The 15509-nt window shown below is 32.8% G+C and overlaps 2 protein-coding genes across 2 annotated transcripts; one reads left to right on the forward strand and one right to left on the reverse strand.

Annotated features, from left to right (window-relative positions):
* Positions 1-903: 903 nt before the first annotated feature.
* On the reverse strand, positions 904-4250 carry LOC136210711 (uncharacterized). Its single transcript, XM_066002089.1, has 3 exons — positions 3332-4250; positions 1713-1830; positions 904-1595 (listed from the first exon to the last, which is right to left on the reverse strand). Exons 1-3 carry the CDS (start codon positions 4082-4084, stop codon positions 1102-1104), a joined length of 1365 nt encoding a protein of 454 aa, XP_065858161.1. The 5' UTR covers positions 4085-4250; the 3' UTR covers positions 904-1101.
* A 5234-nt stretch (positions 4251-9484) lies between these two features.
* LOC136210712 (uncharacterized) lies at positions 9485-14979 on the forward strand. The gene is made up of 9 exons (XM_066002091.1): positions 9485-9769; positions 9865-9974; positions 10190-10308; positions 10405-10502; positions 12716-12803; positions 12895-13035; positions 14082-14193; positions 14496-14644; positions 14734-14979. Exons 1-9 carry the CDS (start codon positions 9708-9710, stop codon positions 14776-14778), a joined length of 924 nt encoding a protein of 307 aa, XP_065858163.1. The 5' UTR covers positions 9485-9707; the 3' UTR covers positions 14779-14979.
* The last annotated feature ends 530 nt before the right edge of the window (positions 14980-15509 follow it).

The raw sequence follows: 15509 nt of genomic DNA on the forward strand, positions 1-15509 counted from the left end.
ATTTTATACAAGTTGAAAGAGCTATCTGAAAACTTTGAAAATTAAGGAAATCAATGTTTTTGAACAAGTTTAGATAGCAAATGATGCATTAAGCCATCTAAGAGTCTAACAATGTAAATGCAATTTTGTAAATTTCCCATCATATAATCAACTTCTTTCCTGTTTTTGGTTAACATGATAGGATTCCAATGCAATCCATCTAGCTAGTTAGCTTTAAAAAAAAATGCTAACAAATATAGTGAGCAGCTAAATACCGCACTCAAATTACTATCACCGCCTTCATTTGGACTTTTTTGCCCTTCTCATAATTTTGATCAAAAACTAAAAACTCTCTCTCCAAAATCATAAACCCGAAAAACAATAATTGAAATTATGAAAATAATTGATGTGTAACAACCTGAACCACGAAAATGGACGATTACGAGTCGGAAACATTAAAATTTATGTTTTTTTTATCAAAGAACTCATGAAAAATGACGATTTTGTATTTTTTGTCACAAAAAATTGGAGAATTTTGCATTTTTCGTCATAAAAAATTGAACGATTTAGTATTTTTCGTCACTAAAAATTTTACGATTTTGTACATTCAAAATTTGGCCTAAACGGATGCGGCATCCGTTCGGCCCATGGTGGGGGCGGACGTGGCACTCCGCCCCACCAATGGTGAGAACGGATGGCGCATCCGCCCGGCCCATGGTGGGGGCAGATGCGCCATCCGTTCTTACCATGGGTCGGTCGGAGTGCCGCGTCCGCCCCCACCATGGGCCGAACGGATGCCGCATCCGTTTAGGCCAAATTTTAAATTTTTCTCTCAAATTTTTTTTCTCAAATTTTGAATCAAAAATTATGCAAAGGGTAAAATTGTCAAAAGATGGCGGTAGTAAGGAATTTAAGGGCGATAAATAACAATACCCCAAATATATTGTGGAGGAAACTATATAAAAAGGGAGAAAGTAATATTAAAATGCTTTTAAAATTTTCAAAATTCTAGCATTATTCTTCTACTACAAAAATGTAATTCTCCTAACATCAACTCTAATAATTGAAGCTAATTGATAAATTAACACCTGCCCTCAATATTTAACAATATTTGATATTCAATCAACTAAGACGATCAAACAAGGCTTCATTCACCAAAGAAGTGAAAAGCTCAAGCTCCAATTCTAAGACCACTTCTTCTTTATCTTCATCCAAACTTCTCAAATTTCTCCAGTTTGATCCATTTCTTTCCATATCTCTAATATAAACATGCCTCTTATCCTTCACTTCCCACCCTAAAAACATATCTTCTACCTCCCCATTTACCCATTTATTTGCTACCTCTATTTCTTCATCAAATTCTATGCTTCCCTTCACCATCCCATTTTTCTCAACAAGTTTTTCTTTGAAGAAATCTAATAATAAACTGTCTGTTATAGATAGACAATTCTGAGGTATTCTTGACTTTACAAGCTTAAGAAGCTCATCAGCACTTTTTTCTTGTTCATTGTGTTCTGATGTGCTGCTCTTGTTTTGTTCATCTTCAATTTGCTTTTCCAAGTTCACTGGTTCTATCCCAAACTTTCTCATTTTTGCTGTAAATTTGTGTGTACTTCCTGTAATGAAAGTGGACAAAAAGGGTGTCATTTATTATAGATTAGGCGCATTTAAGAGGCAGATCAGCCCATTAATAGTACCTAACTTTTGTCATATATATCAACTCTAGAAATTACCTTCAATACAAAGGAGACTTCGCTGGAAAGGATAGTCGTCTTCTTCTTCATCTTGGAATGGACAGTCCAGCACAGAAACTGGACTAAATTGCTCTTTCTCCTCCTCATTTCCCCATTCCTATAAGAAATCAAATCTATATATTAAATAATAAATCCTTTTATTAAATATTGTAATACAGTTTTCATTTTGATTCATAACTAATTTTTCAGTCTAATTATGAATGATTTTCTCATGCCTTTGAATTAAATGCCTTAGAAAAACAAGGCCCTGTTAAAAATTAGCTGATTTATAATAACGGTTTTTGCAAAAAGACGAATAAGGGCATTAATTTTGGCACAGGATAAGAGTGGGTCTATCTATTAGGGTTAAAGAAGTCCATTAATTTTAATATTGCAAACATAGCGTTTTCATCCCAAAAGTCTCTCCCAAACCTCTCTCCACCAAACACTCCAATTAGCGGTTTCAGTGGTCAAACCTTTAAAGTTGGTCAAAACTGCTCTTTTTATCCCAAAACGCTCCTTACCAAACAGGTCCAATGTACCATATAAACAAATATTAATTAGATGTTCAGGTTAAATAAAGTAATCTTTCTCTCAATTCTTCATCGAATTAGAATCTCTTTTTGAAAAATAATAGTAGTAATATTTTTTTAAAACTACTGAATCTCAGTCATAGTTTAAACTAATATAATAATATTACTTCTTGTAACTAGACAAAGTTCAAATTTTGGCCCAAGAAAAAAGCAAATCCCAAAGTTGAGCTTAGTCAACTCACTACATGACAAATTACACGTCACCTGTATTTCATCTACTACATTAATATTGCCAACATTCATACAAGTATAACCACAACAATAGTACTAATTTAAATCATTTTAATTAAATCACAAAGAAATAAATAATTTATATTTAATAAAATACAAAGGATACTAATTTTAATAATTTAATATTTTATTAAAGTAATAAATAAATAAATAATGTTAACTAACCATAATCAACAACAGACCAACCATGGTCAAGCAATCAACATCTCCATTTTATACGTAACTAACCCTATTCCACGTCGCCGACAAAATTAAGTTAGAAAAGGACAAATGATAGGGTACCTTTTTTTTTTTTTTTTTTGAAACTCAAATGATAGGGTACCCTAGGAAAAGGTAAATTTCAAAAGCCCGGATTTCATACTCTATTGATTTCATTTTTATTTTATAGAAAAATAAAGCCTAAAAGCATGTGTTATTTTATTTTTAAGAAAAAAAAAAAAAAACACAGAGATGATCGGATGTCTCGAGCACCATGAAACTAAATACTCCCGCGAGTTTTAACGCCGTAGATCCCGCTTATATAACACGTAGCGGAATCGTAGGCCTCGGAGAACTCTATACGAAGGACATGTACTGTATTCTTTTCCCAATATATACCCCGCACGTGAGACTCATGCGCGATTGCAACTATTTCAGTAATTTTGTAAATCCCCAATTTATCCTTTTCTTTTAATTGCAGACGGTGAAGATAGCAAAGGGAATAATACGAACCAATCAAACAGATGCAACAACCGACAGTGATAATATTATTATACACATGAGATGTACTGGATTAAGATTCTCAAACTCACTCACCTTTGTGTTTTCGACTGAGTAGGTAACGGAATCGCCACCGACTATTTCGCCTTCTCCGTCGCTGACTTTCGTCTCGCTTCGTACGTCTCTTTCACCTAGTGCGGCGCCGTTTCGGCTACTGTAACTCTCCGAACAACTGCTATGGCCCGTAAATTCGCTGTCAGTCCAACTGTTATCGTTACTGTTAATACTGGTTGAGCTACTACTTGAGTCACCGTCGCAGGTAAAATTTGCGGTGGTAGAGATTTGTTCCGGCGACGGTTGCTCTATCTCTTCAAGGAATTCACCGAACAGTTTCCACTCTCTGATCTTTCCGGTTTGTCTTTCTCTATGATCAGCTTTCCTATTCTTAAATAGTCGCCTCGAAATGCTTCGAGGCAACCGAATTACTCCTTTTCTGTTTCTGTTCCGAGAAGACACAGATGATGACTTGACGGAAGAGGAGGAATGAAACGGAAGTAGCTTAACTGCGTTAATAACGGCTTTGGACGCCTTTTGCAGAGCGGAGATTGCAGCTGCTGAAGACGACGAAGTGCTCCGTTTGAAATGCGGTTGTTGCGGCTGTTTGGAATTCTTATTGTTGAGATCGATCTCCAGGAGCAATCGGACGGTGGTGCAGCATTTTCGGCGAGGAAAAGATTTAAAGCCGCTGGAAGAACAAGAGCTAAGATCATCGAGGAGATAATCCTTGAGCATCATTAATGGTCTTTTCTGATTATAATTGGAGGTGTTGATCATAGCTGTAGACGCCATATAACACCTCAATTTGAGGATTGTAGTTGAAAATAAGAAGAAATTAAGGAAGTGAAAAATAAGAGAGAGGCATTAAAGAGAGAGGGAAGAGTTTTTATGAGGAAGAAAGAGGAAGGTGAAGATCTTATAAAGAGACGTAGAAGAAGAAGAAGCTTAGATGGTTCATAATTTGCAGTTTTTGAATCTTAAGTTAGTTTATTTTAATTTTTATCGGTGTTAGTTAGTTTTGAATTGAATGACGTGGATTAAAAAATAAAATTATGAGATTTGATTTTGAGAGTGAGACTGGAGTGAGTTGACCTTGAAAAATCTTGACAAATCATATATATCTGTCTTCTATGCAATAGAAAATGGCTGGCCATTGTTCACGCGCGTTGGCACGTGTGCTTGTCCACAAGTTATATATACAGTACCTCTAATTGTAAGCGTGAAAAATGATCAACCGTTGGATTAATCTTTCACTCCTATTTTTCACCATCCATGATGCTTCCTTTCCTTTAGCTGCACAACATTTTTAATCTTTTTTTGAAAAAGTATTTGAATTTTCCTTTTTTATAGAATTCTAGGTTTAACCGAAATAATGTATTTTAATTCACAAATACAAATCGTACAAGGTTTACCGGATCTTTTTTTTTGTAAAAATTACCAATATACATATTAGACACTTTGCATATATTAAGAACAATGTAAGGACTTAAAAAAACAATCTAAGGATTATTTTTAAATGATTCGAAGAAATCTTACGCAATCAAAAGTTTTGATTCAGTTGTGAAATAGAAACCCATTAAATTTATCACATTTTTATATGTTTAATTTTTATATGTTTAGTGTTAGTTGTGTGTTATTAATAATACGTAAGAGATATTTAAAAAAAATAATACGTAATAGAATGGTGGAAAAAACAAAATAAGACTTACTTTGTCAAAAACAAAGTAAGCATAGTCTAACCCTTGAACTTTTTAGTGAATATTTTTATCTTAAAAAAAACAATTTCAAAAAATAAAAATAAACAACATCCAAGAGTCTTTACATTCATGCATAATAATGTAATAAATTTAATCAAATCAGTTTTAAATGTCCATTTTGTTCCATTTTTTAAACCACTTTTTATATTTTAATTCTAAACAAAAAATAAAAAAAATATTAGTAGAAAAATCAATTAATATATACTATCTATCACTAACAGCAAACATAATAGATGAACCGAATAAATTTTAAATAAAAACTAAAGGCTCATTTAGTTTACATGTTTATGTTTGTTGTTTGTTGCTGTTATGAACTGTTTGCTGTTATTCATAGATGGTAGGTATTAATTGATTTTTCTTTTTTAGCTGTTTTAAAATTATAGCAAACAATTTTTTATCTTCTATTTAAAATTTAGATAAAAAATGATTTCGAAATATAAAAACAAAGCACTAAATTCTTTACAGTGGTTTTCACCTGGTCAGTGACTGATCAAGTGAATTTGGTCAGTCACCATTAGATATAGGAGGTATGAATCTAAGTTTTACAATGATTTTAATATACACCGTATGATTAAAATAAGTTTAAATCTAATTGTAATCGATTAAATTCATTTGGTCAGTCACTGACCAGTGGAAATTATTGTAATGGTATGTCTAATTTTATCACAAAATAAATTAAATAATAATAATAGTAGTAGGGGTAAGAATTTGAAAAGGAAGAGGGGATGGGGGTGACATACGCGTGCATGACATATGAAATGATTATAACATAAAGTATGATTTCAGAAAAATTGAAGCATCTTTTAGGCTTTTAGGCATTGTCACTAACTTTTGTTAATGTACTGTGTTTGTGGTCCAAACACCCATTTACACTATCTATATGCTGAACTCTTGTTAGGTTTCAATTATTGAGCAACTTACAATTTTTGTTACATACGAATTCAATTCTCCAGGTATTTGCTGTCTTGATAAAGCAAGTATTTTACTTTAAATTTTGAATATTATAAATGGTGATATGAAAGATTTTATTTAAGGCTTTAAATATGGATTTATCATGTTATCTTTTGAAGCGCAAAGTATATATTATTGAGATTGTAGTGGAAGAATTTGAACCACGAACTTGTATCACGGTCACGTTATTTCTACGCCAGAATTGTTTGGAAGGAATAACGATTGTTTCACGGTCTCAAACAATCTAAATGTAAAGTCTCCTTGTAGAGAAAGAGAGACGCGCCGAATTAAGAAGAAGAGAGATTATGTTTTTCCGAATTTCATATATATATATATATATATATAAGCATTTAATAATACTAATCCTATTATAGTTGGACGATCAATTCTAAGTTAATTATGATTTTAACTTCTTAGTTAGAATAAGATTCCTTAATTAACTTTAATTCTAATATTAAGTTCGGTAGGAATTAATCTATCAATACAATTAGAATTTCTAATTATCTAATAACTCAATAAGATAACATTTGAATCCGTAATCCACTCGATCTGACAGATATCTCCCACTCGCACGTAATAAATCCGTGTATTCAATCTCTTTTCATATTTTGCAAATAGATCATGCGATAGCATACTGTCAAGAGCATCGATGCTATATACTTGTTAGAGATATATAGCGTCTCGATAATATAGCATTGTACACCTGTTAGGGATATTTAGCCTTCTTCAAAAGGTAACAAAAGGTTACACCTTAGTATAACTGTCTGGACTTTGAAACATAAAAACTTGAAATGTGTAAATGACAATCATTCCTTTCAACTTCATTCCTTCCATCATAATTTTAATTCGATTATCTAGTCAATCCATTTCCAAGATGAATTATCACTTAACCCGTGGGAGAACCCTTCTAAGACATTGGCATTTAAATTATACTTTAAAACACCATATGAAAGCATCGGTTCAGATGTACCCAACATCTAACCTAAGTTCTCTTACTTTCAAACTACTATCGATAATAGGAGACATATGTTTGAGTTATTCCATATTTTTACCTTACATATCAACACATGATCCCTTATATACAAATATGTATGTAAGGATCTTGTACTCTAATGAATTCTCTCCATAGTTCATACAAAATGGCTTTTGTTATTGAGTAAGCTCTCGTTTGTCCAAAAACAACCTCATTCTTATTTTTGCCACAAAAAATAAAAGTAAACACTCGTGTAAGTGAATTACTTGCTTGTCCCACATACATCACTATATAATAATAGTTTAATAATAAATATTTGCACTCGTGTAGTGATAAAATTCAAAAGACCTTTATTAAATAATCATGTTCTCAAAATACATGACAAGAAGTATGTCTATATCCTATATAAACTTTTGGACCTAACATATTTCGCATAGATATCTCTAGTGACAAGTTTTCTAAAAGGATCAACAACCATATCATTAAGTCTCTTACAAAATTATATCTAATCTTATGTGCTTTAACTTGCTATGAAAACTTTGATCTTTAGCAAAAGTTGTAGTAGATTGACTATCACTATTTATTATTACGGGAGTATGGGAGGTAGTAATGTTTATGTACTCCATAACATATTCAACCAAAATTCCTTTTGAATTGCAGATGAATATGATATGTATTCATCTTTTATAGTGGATAGAGCTATACATATCCATTTCTTGCGTTTCCAAGATATGGCACCATTTCCTAGTGAGAAAACATATCCAAACATGAAATTTCTTTCATCAAAGTCTCCAGCCTAATATGCATCTCCTCTAAACCACCAAATCGCAAGCCATCTATTAGCTCGTACTCCCTATCACTAAATCTCAATTGAACTCCTCCATTTGAAAACCACATTTATCTAAAGAGAGATACAATATGCTCAATCTCCCTAGTTAACAACGTATGAAGAATGACACTAGAGAAAATGACATTATCCAAATCCATAAGATGTCCGAAACATATGCTTTTAAAAGCCTTTATCTATGAAGGCGTCAATTTATTTTGCAACACAATGTCTTTTTAATGTCACCTCTTATAATTATTGTGCCTTTTGAACCCCAAGCTCCAAAATACTTAAATTTCAATGAATATAATTACATTTCGGACAAAATAGAAGCTATTCACATTTAACTTATGGCGTCGCATTTCACTAAATGTGAAAGAAAACTATTCGCATTTAAAAATGCGATTTAGGAAACTAAATGCGAATCGCGTTCGATGAATAGGGTATCATATTTGTATATATGTGACTCCATTTTTATTGAAAACCTGTTTGCATATCATCATAGTATTCGCAATTGGATATTTGTGAATTTTATTTACTGAAAATGGATTCACATATCATCATAATAATCACATTTGGATAGATGTGACAGTTGAAGGTTTATGGGTTTCTCTATTTATATTTTATAAAATGCGATACAAAATCATAATATGCGAATAGTCGCAAAACAACTCTTTCGCTAGGATGACAAGTTCTAAACCACAAATCAAACATATACAACCCAAATGCGTTTGAAAATCATCATTATAGCTATTAAATACTAAACACTAACCCTAACCAAACATAACACATTCAATCCATGCAAAAACCCTATAACCTATCTGAAATAAACAATGCAAAATCATCAGTTTCTTCTTTCCAGATTTTTCCATCTTTTATCATTCATTTTGAATATAAATCGTCGGAATGGGTGATAGAAATGAGAATGAGAATAGTTTGGTGAGAAATTTGGGTTCTATGGGTATTCCGGAAGTGGAAAAGTCTAATTTGATATCATGTATTTAAATGAGTCTAAATATATAAATGGACTTCCACATTGAGTCGGTTTTGTAAATTTCCCTTAGATTATCCCTTTATTTAATTTAGGCATTACACTCATTTGGATCCCTAAACTAAAACTTCAAAGTCAATTAGGATCCTAAACTATTAAAATTATCAATCAAGTTCCCGAACTAAGCAAAAATCATCAATTGAACCCTCATCATGTCCTAAAATTCGAAACTGTAACTATTTGATAAAGATTGTAATAATTTTTATGTTGGTTCAAAATGAGTTTGAGTAAGAGCGTCTGAAACTGTTTAATCAAATGATTTTCATTGAGACCTCAATTGATAATTTTTACTTAGTTCAGAAATCTAATTGATGATCTTGATAGTTTAAAGTCCTAATTGACTTTGAAGCCTTAGGGCCCGTTTGTTTTACCTACTGTTTGTTGTTTGCTGTTACGGTTTGCTGTTGGAAAAAGCTGCTTTTCCAAAAAGCAGAGATTCTCTGCTTTTGTAAAAGGATGTTTTTCAGGTGTAAAAAGCAAACATGAGGTCACTAACCAAACACTTAATGCTGATTTTCAACTGTAAAAGACAAACATGAGGTGAAAAGTAGGTAAACAAACACCCCTTGGTTTGGGATCTAAATATTACACCTTTAATTTAATAATCACTAGCTTTCATGTAAGCAACCCGGCGAGGAACGACATCGTTTCTTCCGCTTGGGGTTTAGGGCAAAAACCCTCCCTTGCTGGTTCCTTTCGAAGAGGCAGCTTAACCAAGCTTGAAAGTTCAATCTCTGTCAAATAACTTATTGAAATCATTGTTGAACTTCACGAGTTTTCGGATCGGCTACTCCAAATAAATTATTTACAGGAAGAAGGAGAAGAAAACAGTCAGAATTTGACAATCTAATTGAAGGATGCAGCACGATGAGGTTATATGGCAGGTTATCAGGCACAACCACTGCAGTTTCATGGCGAAGTAAGTCGCTTATCTAGAGTAGCTAATAGTATATTATTCTATTCAGTTTGTTTTCATGAGGTAGGAATTGATTGTGTTTTTTTTTCTTTTTCCAGAATCACCGCTGGGAATTTCTGTAGAAACCCGTATAATGCAACCGGTATTTGCAATAGAAGTTCTTGCCCTCTAGCTAACAGTCGATATGCCACCATCCGTGACCATGATGGTAATTTTTCGGTTCTTTTTCTTTTCATTTTCCTTTCTTTTGTTATATGTTGTTCATGTTTTGGATGTTTAGATGTGTTTATAAAACCTCAGTGTCATATTCGGATCCTGTGGTGATTGGACTGTATAGGTAAGTTGTGGCATAGATATATTGTTAGTAAATCATTAGCAATGTGTTTTAATTTGGAGAAATTTGGTTGTTCTGATTATCTTCAGGAGTATTCTACTTGTATATGAAGACTATAGAAAGGGCTCATAAGCCAAATCAATTGTGGGAAAGAGTTAAGCTGCCCAGAAATTATGAAAAGGCTCTAGAAATCATTGATAAACATCTTGTAAGGAAGATTAACTGACATTCCCAAAACTGTATGAATGTTTTTTCTTAATGTATTTTCAATTCTGTTTTCTTATACCTCTTTCCATTTACACAGGAGTATTGGCCCAAGCTTCTGGTACACAAAATAAAGCAGCGGTTGACTAAAATGACTCAGATGCGTATTCGAATGAGGAAGCTTGCCTTGAAGACAAGGTTAGCTGCTTGATGTGCTATACTTTTTTTTGTTATTTCTATCATGAACTTTGTCGGTTGGCAAGGTATGCTATGAAGATTCAATTACATGAGTTTTTAAAACTTCCAGATGATTTTCTTTGATAGATTCCAACTCAGGAGGCATCTAGCTCGTCTTCTTAGATTGTAGTTAGCTTTTGTCTTCCAATTACTATGCAAGTTGGCTTGGTTTAATTGACACCATAATGAATTGTACTTTCGCAGTGATTTAGTTCTCTAAGAGATGAATGCGTCATTATGTATGACACCATAATGAATCGTACTTTCTGAGTGATTTAGTTCTCTAAGAGATGAATGCTTCAACATGTATTAGAAACAATGTTCAAGAAAATGAATGCGTCAACATATATTAGAAACAATGCTCAAGAAAACAGCTGCCTAGACCGCTTAGGCGGCCGAAATCTAGAATTTAGTTGACCACGTTAGCGGTGCCTAGTTGGCCTTTGCTCAAATCGGCCTTCTAGGCGTTTTTTGGCCTTTGACTGCCTGAGCGTTGCCAAGGCGGCGACCAGAATAGAATTTTTTAATTATTATAATTCACTTTTGAACATTATCATATTTGTTGTTGGTGAATTCTGTTTATGATTTAGTTGCATTCTCTACTTGATTCGATGATATGGTTTAAGACTTTAAGCATATTGTATCATAGTTTTTGGTGAATTATATTATTTATGGACATTATTTTTACTTGTTTGAGTTGTTTCAATGATATTGTTGTTAAAGGTTGTTGTTGACTCATTTTTAAGGATATATGTTACAAGTATACATGTTTTTCTATATTAAATTTTTTTATATTATTATATTTAGATAATATAATACATATTCTAATTGCATTTATTAATAATTTGTTAACACACAAGAAAATACAAAAATACAAATCCAGCTAATCCACGAGGACCCTGTCTGCCCGACTAGCGCCTAACATTTTTTACAACCTTGATTAGAAACATACTTTACTAATAAAGCATAGTCACTCCCTCTCTATTTCTGAAGTGGGATTCAGTTCATTCTTGCCTCCATCACCATCTCTTAGGCCGCTCCTTACTCATACCATCTATCTCGATGTCATCCACTCCAGACTGGGTGGTTACAATGGAAGTAGAAATAGATCTACTTGTAGCAGCAATACATAGGCATCACAGGTCTGCTTTTATTTAGTTGACAATTCAATTAATTCTACTTTCTGAATCGTTTTGTGCTATAATTTCTGTAAGAAATACAAGTTGAAATTGCATAATACAATATATCATTTTTTAAGTTGACAATTTAATTGACAGCAGGTGGTGATGACAAAGATAACTTCTAAGAGATTCTTCTCACAATTTGGGTCTAGTTTTTCAATCTTCTTAGAAATCTCATTCTTAATTAAGATTCCCTAAATCGTGCTGGATAATGGTATCTTGGCTTAATGGTATTGGTTGGATTCTATCAAGTACTCTTGTAGTTGTCTCTGTTTAATAAAGGAGCCATGCTCATGCTTCAACATAATTTGATAAAAAGTAAAAGCATAACCTGGATTTGAAAGGTTGACACATTGCTTGACTTATATGATGACATGGACAAAAATGGTTTAAATCTTGTAAATTGAAGCTTGATATGACTTTGAAGCTGAGCATGCTTTGTGATTACTAGTTCTGTCTCTGCAGTAGATAAATTGACCTTTGCATGTATACATTTATACTCAACATCCCTAGCTTGACTAGTCTGCCGGCTTATCTTCTTACGGAGTGTTTGGTATTCTATTGGGATAGGGATAAGGATAAAGATTGGGATAGGGATAAGGATAAATGGTTGGGATAAGGATAAAAATATGATAGTCGAGAAGTATTATTCAATGTTTGGTATGTGGGATAAGGATAGGGATAAAATAATACATTTTATTATTTTAACCTTATTTAAACTACATAACATTAATTTGAGGGATAAGATGGACTTTTCCATCCTATTAAAATCGCATGAGCTTATCCCACCTCCTTATACCACCCCTCTCCTCGGTATAGGATTTGAGGGATAAGACTCATATCCCGCTCTTATCTCCCTAACCTATCTCTAAAACAAACATAGGATAACTCGTCTCAGTTTTTTTATCCTTATCACCGTGTCTTTATCCCCTCTAACAAACACCTCGTTAATGAGTACAACTAGCATATTGAATTATTTGGTTTTTTTTACAGGGAAAAACTAATGACAACTCCGAGAAAGCAAATAAAAAGGGAGGCCAGAAGAGAGGAAAAGGCTGAAAAGGCAGCGATGTTAGATAAGGTTATACTCCCACCTTGTGCTATCAATGTCAGTTGATACTATTTTAAGTTTATATTGCTTCTCCTAACACTGTTGATTTATTTGCCTACAGAGTATCGAAAAAGAGTTGTTAGAGCGCCTTAAGAAAGGACTTTATATTGACAATAATGACATATACAACATTGTTCCTACTGAAGATTACGAAAACATACTGGATAAACTGGCTGAAGATCAAAAAGAAGAAGAGGAGGAGGTACTTATTTCAATAATCACAACTTCCTTACCAAAATGTCATTATGGTATCTCCTAAAAAGTCAGAGACATGATTTTTTAAAGGGTAAATTTCAAAAAAAACCCCTGTGGTTTCACTTTTTTGCCAAAAAACGACTGGTTTTTTTCGTTTCAAATACAGGACTGTGGTTTATTCCGTTACACTATTTACGGATTTGGTGAAGATGCCGTTAATTTACTGACGTGGCTGAAGGGCAATTATGGGTTTTTAAAAAAATTAGGGTAAATTTTAAAAAAAAAACCTGTGGTTTCACTTTTTTGCAGAAAAAGGACTATGGTTTTTTTTCTTTTCAAATACAGGACTGTGATTTATTCTTTACACTATTTACGGATTTGGTGAAGATGTCGTTTATTTGCTAACGTGGCTGAAGAGTAAATATGGATTTTTAAAAAAATTGATCAATAAATTTTTTATAACTATTTTGGGTCTACAATATTTACCGATGAATTTTTTATAACTATTTTGTGGCTACAATATTGACTATAAAATCTCACATGAGCGCAATCTCACATGGTTGTTCAAGGCCTTTTATAGTCAATTTTTTAAAAAAACTCATATTTGCCCTTCAGCCACATCTGCAAATAAACGACATCTTCACCAAATCCATAAATAGTGTAATGGAATAAATCACAGTCTTGTATTTGAAAAGAAAAAAACCACAATCCTTTTTCTGCAAAAAAAAAGTGAAACCACACGGTTTTTTTAAAAAAAATTTATCCCAATTTTTTTAAAAACCCATAATTGCCCTTCAGCCACGTCAGCAAATTAACGGCATCTTCACCAAATCCGTAAATAGTGTAACGGAATAAACCACAGTCCTGTATTTGAAACGAAAAAAACCACAGTCCTTTTTTGGCAAAAAAGTGAAACCACAGGGTTTTTTTTTTTAAATTTACCCTTTTTTAAATGCCATAGTAACTCCCTAATCTTTTTTCTTTTTCTTTTGTGACATGGTGTACCAAGATGTCTTTTGATTGTTATTGTTGTGTCTGCAATTGGAAAAGCAGGATCTTGAGATAGAATATGTAGAGGGCTATGACGATCTTGAAGAGGAAGATGATATGGAAGATTTTGATGGCCTTGGAATTGATGAGCCCGACGCCTTTGATGGAGATAATGGTAAACATGTCTTTGGATCTTTGAATTTGAGAATTTTTAGATAAGCCATACACGGGTCTATCAAAATGTTATCGTCTAACATATGCTGTCTACGCGTGTAGTACAATCTTGTTTTTTCATGAGTCATCAGATGGTTATTCCTCTGTGAATCTATTATAACCTGTGGCTTATTGGTGGTTCGGGTCATTGTAATACTTAAATGTACTAATGAAGAATTTTGCACTTCACGGCATGATAATACATCCTTTCTTTCTGCTATCAATGGGTACTCACAGATTGATTTTTTTTCGATGCCAATGCAGTTGGAGCGGAAGACGATGACGACGATGATGAAGAAATGGAAAAAGTTGATCGCAAGAGAGAGAGAAGAGAAACCTATTTAGCTTCAAAAAAGCTTGCGAAAGACGAGGCTGGAGCTAAATTGAAGAAGAAACCAAGGGTAGTAGTTGAGGTGAGTATTAGAATTAATGGCAATGAGTACATGCTTCAAATTCTAACGATACAAAAAATTGTCTGACATAATTGTTTTTCATCTATCAGGTTGAGAATGAAGATGCATCTGAAATACAAAAATCTGTACATTGAGTGCTAATTTTTGAAAAGCAATTGAGAGGCATTTAATAACATGAGTAAAGAGAGAGGAAGAAAGAGGAAGGCTTCATCTTATAGAGATGGCTCTTAAGCTGCAGTTTTTGAATCTAAAGGTAGTTTGTTTTATTGATGTAAGTTTTGATTACAACACATTTCTTTTACTCTTTAATGTTATAATCCAACATTTTTTTTTTTTGTTAATTTTTTTCCCTCCATTTTTTGGAGTTGTAATGTTATAAAGTTATAATGGGTTAAGGTGCAAAAATACCCCTAACGTTTTGGGTCAGGAGCGATTTTACCCCTAACGTTTAAAATTGTGCAATTTTACCCCTAACGTTTGTACCCAAGAGCAATTTTACCCCTAACGTTGATAAATTGGGTCAATTTGATAAATAATTCATCAAACTGTGGTCTCAGTCATGAATATTGTCATCTACACTTCACACGGGTGTCATTTATCAGTAACAAATCACAAACATATGTTGGGATGTGAAAAAAATAAAAAAATATAATGTCTTTTGTACGAATTAGACAAAAAAAATTCAAAAAATTCACCGAATTTATAAATATTAATCTCCAATTCTATTATTAAATTACAAAAAACATGAAATCCTTTTTTTTAGAATGAATTGATATGCAATTTGTGCAAAATAAAGAACAAAAATATATGTGTTCTATAATAATGTCTGAAATTGATCCAAATTATTAATGTTAGGGGTAAAATT

The sequence above is a fragment of the Euphorbia lathyris genome, chromosome 1 (assembly GCF_963576675.1).
Source record: "Euphorbia lathyris chromosome 1, ddEupLath1.1, whole genome shotgun sequence".
In the NCBI taxonomy this organism is placed as follows: domain Eukaryota; kingdom Viridiplantae; phylum Streptophyta; class Magnoliopsida; order Malpighiales; family Euphorbiaceae; genus Euphorbia; species Euphorbia lathyris.